Consider the following 10831-nt stretch of genomic DNA (forward strand, 5'->3'; position numbering starts at 1 on the left):
TCTGTTAGACCGTACCTGTCTGTCTTCTGTGGCTTTCGCGAGAGCCTCGCTATGACTAAGTGCGACTCCAGTGGCTTTCTTACTAATCGTCTGGCAGCGAATTATTGCACTATAGATACACCAGATGGATCCTAAAATGCAAATCATAGCTGGTCGTCACTGTAGCTTAATGGACAACCCGTAGGCTTTGTACGTAAACAGGAAGTGGTTCAATTCCGTGTTAAGTTGTAACAGACTTATGTCCTTCATTGCCATATGATACGCGACCTGTGTGGAGGAAATGCCTCTAGTTTGATGCAGTGCAGTTAATTTTTCAGGGTAGAAGTTATGGTTTCTAGACAACATATCAAAGAGACTCACGTTTCGTGGCGAGTATGACAAAATTCGCGGCAACATTTGCTATTAGCCCATCTATACGGTATGACTATGAATTCTGCAAATAACAACAATAATAATAATGTGATCTACAAATTACATTAATGATGAATTAATTCCAACAAAGTCTACGGGCAGAGCGAAGATTTTAGTGACTGATTATACAGTCTACACACCAGGAGTAGCAGAAGTGAGGACTTCTTATCGTTATGTGACTCAGATTGGAATGTATACCGCAGAGACAGGCTGGACAGTGAAGGGGGAGGCGTGTTTATAGCGATAAGAAGTGCAATAGTATCGAAGGAAATTGACGGAGATCCGAAATGTGAAATGATTTGGGTGAAGGTCACGGTTAAAGCAGGCTCAGACATGGTAATTGGATGTCTCTATAGGCCCCCTCGCTCAGCAGCTGTTGTGGCTGAGCACCTGAAGGATAATTTGGAAAATATTTCGAGTAGATTTCCCCACCATGTTATAGTTCTGGGTGGAGATTTTAATTTACCGGATATAGACTGGGAGACTCAAACTTTCATAACGGGTGGCAGGGACAAAGAATCCACTGAAATTTTTTTAAGTGCTTTATCTGAAAACTACCTTGAGCAGTTAAACAGAGAACCGACTCGTGGCGATAACATATTAGACCTTCTGGTGACAAACAGACCCGAACTATTTGAAACAGTTAACGCAGAACAGGGAATCAGCGATCATAAAGCGGTTACTGAATCGATGATTTCAGCCGTAAATAGAAATATTAAAAAAGGTAGGAAGATTTGTCTGTTTAACAAAAGTGACAAAAAGCAGATTACAGAGTACCTGACGGCTCAACACAAAAGTTTTGTCTCAAGTACAGATAGTGTTGAGGATCAGTGGACAAAGTTCAAAACCATCGTACAATATGCATTAGATGAGTATATGACAAGCAAGATTGTAGGAGATGGAAGAGAGCCACCGTGGTACAACAACCGAGTTGGAAAACTGCTGCGGAAGCAAAGGGAACTTCACAGCAAACATAAACATAGCAAAGGCCTTGCAGACAAACAAAAATTACGTGAAGCGAAATGTAGTGCGAGGAGGGCTATGCGAGAGGCGTTCAATGAATTCGAGAGTAAAGTTCTATGTACTGACTTGGCAGAAAATCCTAAGAAATTTTGGTCATATGTCAAAGCGGTAGGTGGATCAAAACAAAATGTCCAGACACTCTGTGACCAAAATGGTACTCAAACAGAGGATGACAGACTAAAGGCCGAAATACTAAATGTCTTTTTCCAAAGCTGTTTCACAGAGGAAGACTGCAATGTAGTTCCTTCTCTAGATTGTCGCACAGATGACAAAATGGTAGATATCGAAATAGACGACAGTGGGATAGAGAAACAATTAAAATCGCTCAAAAGAGGAAAGGCCGCTGGACCTTATGGGATACCAGTTCGATTTTACACAGAGTACGCAAAGGAACTTGCTCCCCTTCTTGCAGCGGTGTACCGAAGGTCTCTAGAAGAGCGTAGCGTTCCAAAGGATTGGAAAAGGGCACAGGTCATCCGCGTTTTCAAGAAGGGACGTCGAACAGATGTGCAGAACTATAGACCTATATCTCTAACGTCGATCAGTTGTAGAATTTTGGAAAACGTATTATGTTCGGGTATAATGACTTTTATGGAGACTAGAAATCTACTCTGTAGGCATCAGCACGGGTTTCGAAAAAGATGATCGTGTGAAACCCAGCTCGCGCTATTCGTCCACGAGACTCAGAGGGCCGTAGACACGGGTTCCCAGGTAGATGCCGTGTTTCTTGACTTCCGCAAGGCGTTCGATACAGTTCCCCACAGTCGTTTAATGAACAAAGTAAGAGCAGATGGACTATTAGACCAATTGTGTGATTGGATTGAAGAGTTCCTAGATAACAGAACGCAGCATGTCATTCTCAATGGAGAGAAGTCTTCCGAAGTAAGATTGATTTCAGGTGTGCCGCAGGGGAGTGTCGTAGGACCGTTGCTATTCACATTATACATAAATGACCTTGTGGATGACATCGGAAGTTCACTGAGGCTTTTTGCGGATGATGCTGTGGTATATCGACAGGTTGTGACATTGGAAAATTGTACTGAAATGCAGGAGGATCTGCAGCGAATTGACGCATGGTGCAAGGAATGGCAATTGAATCTCAATGTGACAAGTGTAATGTGCTGCGAATACATAGAAAGATAGATCCCATGTGATATAGCTACAATATAGCAGGTCAGCAACTGGAAGCAGTTAATTCCATAAATTATCTGGGAGTACGCATTAGGAGTGATTTAAAATGGAATGATCATATAAAGTTGATCGTTGGTAAAGCAGATGCCAGACTGAGATTCATTGGAAGAGTCCTAAGGAAATGCAATCCGAAAACAAAGGAAGTAGGTTAGAGTACGCTTGTTCGCCCACTGCTTGAATACTGCTGAGCAGTGTGGGATCCGTACCAGATAGGGTTGATAGAAGAGGTAGAGAAGATCCAACGGAGAGCAGCGCGCTTCGTTACAGGATCATTTAGTAATCGCGAAAGCGTTACGGAGATGATAGATAAACTCCAGTGGAAGACTCGGCAGGAGAGACGCTCAGTAGCTCGCTACGGGCTTTTGTTAAAGTTTCGAGAACATACCTTCACCGAAGAGTCAAGCAGTATATTGCTCCCTCCTACGTATATCTCGCGAAGAGACCATGAGGATAAAATCAGAGAGATTAGAGCCCACACACAGGCATAGCGACAATCCTTCTTTCCACGAACAATACGAGACTGGAATAGAAGGGAGAACCGATAGAGGTACTCAGGGTACCCTCCGCCACACACCGTCAGGTGGCTTGCGGAGTATGGATGTAGATGTAGATACAGAGTTCTCGCAAAGGTCAAGGTATAGCCATCGATTTGGCTGTACTTTAGCATACTGATCGCGGACCACTCAAAACTACTCTTGTTCAACAAGTGAGTTCACTAGATTTAACTTTGAAACATGGAATAAACACTTGTAACGTATATCGATAATGTGTCGTTCAGGTAGTCTCTTCCTGAACTCCGTCTTGACAATATGTGGGATAATAGTCGTCATAAAAGCATTCAAAATACAAATCTTTTGGACCACGCACATCGGATGAAAGACAATTTGGCGCATGCTTCATTTTGCTTAAGAGTGGCCCGAAAAGAAACTTGCGTTATAGGCATGAGAACATTCCCGTGCGTAATTAGTTAATAGTAAGACAGTGATGCATGATTATACGAAACGACGTGGGCTACGATTATCTGTAATCAGTGTCAGATCAAAACTAACAACACACCTATTAGTGGCTGTTAATACGGAGTGTTTCCTCCCTTCACCTTTATAACAGCTTTATCTCTTGCTGGCAAGACTTCCAGTGACGTGTGTGAACGTCTATGGACGTATTTTAGTACATTCTTCCTCAAGAGCAGATACCAGACTTTGGGGTGCCCGGGTTCGATTCCCGGCGGGGTCAGGGATTTTCTCTGCCTCGTGATGACTGGGTGTTGTGTGATGTCCTTAGGTTAGTTAGGTTTAAGTTGTTCTAAGTTCTAGGGGACTGATGACCATAGATGTTAAGTCCCATAGTGCTCAGAGCCATTTGAACTTTGGGGTGTGGAGAGAACTCGACATGCTGACTCATCCCAAAGGTGCACCATTCGGCTCAAGTCGGGACTCTTAGCAGGCCAGTCCATTTCAGTAATGTCACTGTCGACAAGCCATTGCCTTGCAGACTCTGCTTTATGACAGCTGATAGAAACAATCGTCCTCTCCGAACTGTTCTCGCTCTGTTTGCCGTACACTATGCTGTAAATTGTGTTAACACACTTCCTCATTTAGCGTTTTCTTAACTGCAATACGGGGACCACATGGTAGCCATGTAAAACACAGACCATACGGAACACAACCCCCTCGATACTTCGTCGTTGTGACTACACACGACGGCAGATAACTTCGAACAGGCCTTTCGTCGGGTTGCCACCGGGTACAGCCTGGTTCATCATCACTCCAAATGGCTCGTTTCCACTGATGCAATTTCCAGTGCTCTCTCTCTTTACATCACTTCAAGCATCGCTTAGCGCTTGCTAGACGTGACCCGCTTCATTGCTGTTGTGGAGGGAGTGCATTTGACGCTGTCACAGTACTCCGATTTCGTGGTTCGGTAAAATTCAGTAAAACTTGTGGGAAGTTAGCTTTCACGTGTAACAAGTTGAGCCCGGGTTAATTAAGTCTTACACAAATCACTGCCAAATCCTTCCTTTAAACGTGGTGCAGTAGCGATATGCTACTGAGTTTGCCGGATCGGCTTATAGGGTTCGGGGCTGATTCCGGTAGCTGGGCTGCAGAGCAAACTTTCGGCCCAGTATACTTCTATTATCGGTGTTACAATGGTCCCGTCATTGTGACAAGTGTACTGTGAGGAACTAATCGGTATCGAGCGGGGTCAGTTTGCAACACACATGTCAGCTATGATGCAGGAGTCGATTGTGGAGCAGAATATCTCTGCACCAGACTCAGCCGCACTGAAAACATAAGGGTACAGGCGAAATGGGTCCCGTGAGGAAACTGGACTGGCGCTGCACGAAGAACCTGCGATGACTTCCGGGACGTAGCCGTAGCTGCCTTGCAAAAGGTGGCAGAGAACTAGAGATTTACCACCCTCTCCTCATGGACTCCCTCCTTCGAAGAGTGCAGACGATGATTGACCTGGGAGGCCTTTGAAAGGAATACAGGGTGTCCAGAAAAGGACTCCCTGATTTCAAAATTAAATATCTCGAAAACTAAGATCGATAGAGGAATGCAGTAAACGGTATGTTTATTGTGAAAGCTGTAAGAAGTTTATACAGCAGTTTGAAATAATAGTTACAGAAGCTGCTAACAGATGGCGCTGTAATCGCCATACGCAATGCCTAGTATAAATAGTGATCCGAAGACCAGAGCGATCAGTTCCACTATTGAAACGTGAAAGAAGGTTAGCGTACCGAAGGAAGAGATTAAAACCATGTACTCCATTGAACAACGCGTTTTTCTGGTGCTAGAGTACCACAGGTGAGAAGAGAGTCCTACAGTAACAAGGCTAAGTTTTCAAGCACGATTTAATGTTCCAAAAGGATCCGATGCGAAAACCATTCGTAGGCTCTTCGCAAAATGTCAACGAACAGGCAGCGTAACTAATGATCTAGTGGGGCATGTCGGCCGCAAGCAAACCGCAGTTACGCCTGAAAATATCGCCACAGTTTCTGGAATTATTCAGCGAAATCCAATGTCATCCGTCCGTAGAATTGCATCTGAGACTGGTTTGAAGCGTTCCAGCACGCAGAAAATACTGAGAAAGAGCCTACACATGTTTCCATTCAAAATTCAAACGCACCAGGCCATACCCGTACGAGCTGTGCAGCAAAGGGTTGCCTTTGCTAATCAGATGCTCACAATGATTGATAGTGAAGGATTTGATGTTGGCTGCATCTGGTTTACAGATGAAGCACACTTCCACCTGAATGAATACGTGAATAAGCAGAACTGGCGATTTTGGGGTTCCGAAAAGCGATATTGGTGTGAAGCGAAACCCCTGTATTCTCCTAAAGTTACTGTTGTGGGCTGCAGTATGCAGCAGAGGCATTATTGGCCCTTTTTTCATTCGAGAAACGGTCACTGGTGCACGTTACGTTGCAATTTTGGAACAATTTGTCGCCACACAGCAAGCGTTAGAGGATCGACCAGGTACTGAATGGTTTATGCAAGATGGAGCCCGACCACATCGGACCGAACAAGTGTTTCGCTTTCTTGAGGAATACTTCGGGAATCGAGTCATTGCTTTGGAATATCCCAAATTTACTGGTGCAGGTATGGATTGGCCTCCATATTCGCCGGATTTGACTCCCTGTGACTTTATTTTTGTGGAGCACAGTGAAAGACATGGTCTACCCGAAGCATCCCGCCACGCTGGTCGAGCTCGAATCGGCGATCTCTGTGGCATGTGAATCCATTTCGGTTGAGACTCTACGAAATGTGATGGCGAATTTCATTCTTCGTTTGCGCCACCTCTGTAGTGCCAATGGTGAATATTTTGAAAACATTGTGATGTGATTGTTTGCAAAGATTGTTTTCATACGATTATTTCACTTATGTATGCTGATATGAGCTGTACAGCGTACAGCGCCATCTGTTAGGAGCTTTTGTAACTATTATTTCAAACTGCTGTATAAACTACTTACAGCTTTCACAATAAACGTACCGTTTACTGCATTCCTCTATCGATCTTTGTTTTAGAGATATTTAATTTTGAAATCAGGGAGCCCTTTTTTGGACATCCTGTATAAAGTGCTAAAGAAACCACATGTAGAGTCCCTTTTGGGGTCCGAGAAACTCTTACTATGAACCGCGAACTGTTCGTTCAGTTAACTTCGTGTTTTCTATAGATTACACACATTGACGGAGTAAAACAAAAACTATTTGATGTAACAAATAGAAGAACAATAAAAAGCGAAGCTATCGAGGATGAAAGGCAAGAAATTTAAGAGAATCTACATCCAAGGGAAGAATGAAAATAAAAAGAGGACAACTGCGACGGTGATGATGGCCATTGATGTAGACACTGACAATGCTTGTACCTAAGTAACAGATGCTTTTCCGACCTGTAGCATTTTCCCAAGGATCCCATTTGTAGTAGTCCGTGACGGCTCTTTTTGAAAAATGGAAGCTATTTACATCAGATAATTGTTTTGCTGCTACAGAATGGTACGCAAAATCGTTTGAATAACTCGATAGCTGTACTACAGGACATGAATAATGCGAAGCACTAATCGCATTTGCAGAAGTCAGATTTAATACGGCACTGGTGATGCATCACCGTAATAAAATTTTACAACAGAGTAAGTACAAAAACGAATTATTTGAACTACTTGTACACTGAAATTCATACACAGTTTAATATTTTCTTCTAGCTGAAACACGCAGTATTTTATTGAGTTACGTGCAATAGTGCCTCGCTTCCTTTCTCAATCCTTTCGGTCGATCGACGAAGTATTATTTAGAAATAAAGGTATTTCTTACTGTTTACTTTATGAAGTTTCCGGAACTTTCAGGAAAACTGTAGCATCTGTCTGGTAGGTTACTATTTGTCAGTCGCGCAGTCGTCCAACTTTGGTCTCCTTTTTGTGTTTTGTCACTTTTGAAGTACGGCATGCCATGTCAAACTTCATTACAAAATTTTGCAATTTCCTATCTCTGATATCTTTAGATATCTGGAGAAGAAAATTAGCTGCTCTAACAACATTTGGAATTTGGAGCAGCTAATTACACTGAAATCTATATCGCGGTGTAACGTTGTAGAGAAAGAAATCGTGCTGTTATTTCATTTTTACAGAGTAGCTGTGGAAATGACGTGAACGTAATTTTGGTTGAAATCCGCAGGTACCGCGAGAACGCACAGCGGTTGTCCCGGATCTTCAACGACCGGCCGGTGAAGCCGCTGGACGAGGCTGTCTACTGGACAGAGTACGTGATCAGGCACCAGGGAGCACCACACCTCAGGTCCGCGGCGCTGGACCTCGCCTGGTACCAGTACTTCCTGCTAGATGTCGTCGCCGTGCTGGTAGCCGCGGCCGCGGTGCTGCTCCTAGCGGCGGGGATCGCAATCAGGGCCGTGTTGCGGCTGTTCGCCGGCAAAAAGGCAGCGCCGCCTCAAACCGCGAAGAAATCAAGGAAGACGCACAAGAAGGATTGAGCTTACTTGGTTTACCGTGTTTTTACATCTGACATAAGCTCTGTGAAAATTTCAAGCTGAGAAATGCTAATTATTCATACTCATGTCCGCGTAAAATAAATCGCCCATCTTCTGCTTTCTTCATACGGTGATGAAATGTTGCATAAGACCTTAGAAACGCTTCTCAAGTACACTGGCGAACTAATCGCAATACAGGTAACAGAACTACTTCAGAGAGTAGTATGTCAGACGCACTGTGACGTCTGTCAGCTGCGAATAACTTTAAGATACTGGTCGAGAAAACCTCCGTAAATGGCGACAGTAATGTAAGAGATGGCCTACACATCAATTTTTATTACTGCGATAGTGACACGGCCTTAATAATAGCAATAAAAATTATTATACAGTTTCATCCGAAAATCTAGGGATTCAGCTGCAAATATTGTACTCATATGAGGATAGGAGACTCACTTTTGCGTGTGATATCTGTGTCATTTGGAAACAACAATATGATATCCGAGTCAGCTTAGATAAGCTTTCTGAGGAAATGGGGTGGTGGATTGGCAGGGTGTGTGGGGAGCAGGGAGTTAAGCATTGTTTGACTTACGATCACATCAAAAATTAAGTTATACAAACTGGCTATTTCTGAATCCATTAACTATTGGCGCAATTGAATACAGACGGGATTGAATTTATAGTGTGACATTCATGAAGAGAAGTACAACACCAGAAGCCAGAACAGAGCAGCAAAAAAGTGCTACAATCCTATCATCATAAGAGTAAGCCTGATGTCAACATTGCACTACGTATTCTTCCGCGTTTGCTGTAACCTCATTGGATTTCCGATTCACGTGGGACTGCAGCCAAGCTGTCTCGAGTACTGTCGAGTACGTTAATAAGGGTACGTTTTGTGCTGGGAGTTACGCGCACATCGACTTGGCGGTAATATCGGCGCATTTAACTTGGACAGCAGTGGCCAGTCATCTGGTGCAGCTAGCCTGCAGTGACGTGGCCAGCTGCAGTTCACACGTAAAGCGAGACTAGCAGAGGTGCAATGCAGCTTCGAATGTCGTTTAATTTTTAAGCAGAATGAAATAATACACTGCAAAGCTCCCGCAATACGTTCCTACTAGACTACTAGACGAAAACCGCAACACGTTCTCGTTTTTAGCTAACGGACTATTGTAATCAAAAATAAGACTCATGAAAATTTCTGACGTAACCACAGGGTAATTTTTCTGCATACGCTGTGTGTAACGTAAGAGGGTATTGAAGGATTTCACCGTATAGTTAAATATTGAAGCTAGTGAAGGTATTACTTACAGTCAGTCGCCTGGAAATCTCGTAGCCCCTTCCTTATCCGAATCCGATAAATACATTTCACTTCTGGAAGTGTCACCTGCTACGTTGATCAACAACAGCGTCCACGAAGCCAACGAGGCGCAGCACTTTCTCTTGTTTTATGACGAGCCGTTCCGTAGCCCACCAGCGTTTGGCAGTGACGTGTGAAAAAGCCGCGTGCGTTAGTTCCAGTACGGCTGGCAGCTTAACAGCCTTGTTACTTCTCGGGCCAAATCCCGCAGCTTGGCTCCAGATCGGTAGCAAATGTAATAACGCAGCATTTGTATGATGTGCTCGATGCTGTGAAAATGGTTATTCTTTATGTTTCTACGATACTTATGTACCTCTGTGGTATAAAACGATGGACATAATCCAAATAAAGAGAATTTGGTTTTTCATTTTTGCCTTAAAAATTAAATTGTTATGTTTTCTTAATTTAAACCACTTTTATCAACAAACTTTCATACAACATCGATAATTAAGAATTAGTATTTTAAATGGAAACTGGAATTTCGGGTCCAATATGTAATTAGAAACAAGAAGACGTGCATTATTCATAAAAATGATCATGAATTTTAGAATTACGAGATGTAGGTATTTAAAATTGAACGAGAAAAAAGATCACGCAGACGAGACTTGAAGCAGCGGACCATGAACTGCTCTCGCTCATCGATCTATTTCGTTATCGATTCCGCTACAAAACCGATTTGGTGTTGTGAGTCAACAGTCCCTCAGAGAACTTCAAAGCCGATTATCTCTATAAATTTATGAAAAACATTAAGAACAACCTATTTCTCTGTACTTTTTAACCGTATTCCACTACGGGACAGGAAGAAGCTTCAGCCATTTCCATACTGTGCATTACCAGTGCGACAATGAGAGCACAACGCTGCAGAGGCTGTGACGGTACACGGTTTTTGAAACAAAAACTACGTAGCTAAAGCGTGATTAAGAAAATCGTTGATGGTTGTTAATACATTTGAATACCTTAATGTTTCATTTAACTTAACTTAGTAAAAAGATATCTAATACATCAGTAGGACCTACTTTACATTAGGTTTATTGTTATGATGAATAGATTATAGAGCGCAGTATCTCAATTATGGAAATCTGCCAAGACAGCGGCACACGCCTGAGCAGACGATCTTACGCAGTCTATGGTCAGAAGATGGCAAATATAGAAATTACACACGGTACAAAGCAATACGTCTGAGACGTAGAGTGTATTACACTTACAATACCTTATTTTTCACTAGTCACCATCGTTTTTTTTTTTTTTTCTAGCGTTCAACGATAATCGGGGAAATTCCATTACTTATTTTACACACACGTTACGAAGACATTATTACTAGACAAACGCGAACGCTGCCAACTGATCTTCGGTACTGAACATAATATAATA

General features: G+C 42.9%; 1 protein-coding gene across 2 annotated transcripts in view; it reads left to right on the plus strand.

Annotated features, from left to right (window-relative positions):
* The window catches only part of LOC126100546 (UDP-glycosyltransferase UGT5-like), a 121530-nt gene extending 111723 nt beyond the window's left edge, over positions 1–9807 (plus strand). For both annotated transcript variants that reach the window (XM_049911165.1, XM_049911164.1), the window contains exon 6: positions 7797–9807. In XM_049911165.1, coding sequence (XP_049767122.1) covers positions 7797–8109 — 313 coding nt within the window. In that variant the 3' untranslated portion in view covers positions 8110–9807. The remainder of the gene's footprint in view (positions 1–7796) is intronic.
* The last annotated feature ends 1024 nt before the right edge of the window (positions 9808–10831 follow it).

This window comes from Schistocerca cancellata, chromosome 9 (assembly GCF_023864275.1).
Source record: "Schistocerca cancellata isolate TAMUIC-IGC-003103 chromosome 9, iqSchCanc2.1, whole genome shotgun sequence".
Classification (NCBI taxonomy): domain Eukaryota; kingdom Metazoa; phylum Arthropoda; class Insecta; order Orthoptera; family Acrididae; genus Schistocerca; species Schistocerca cancellata.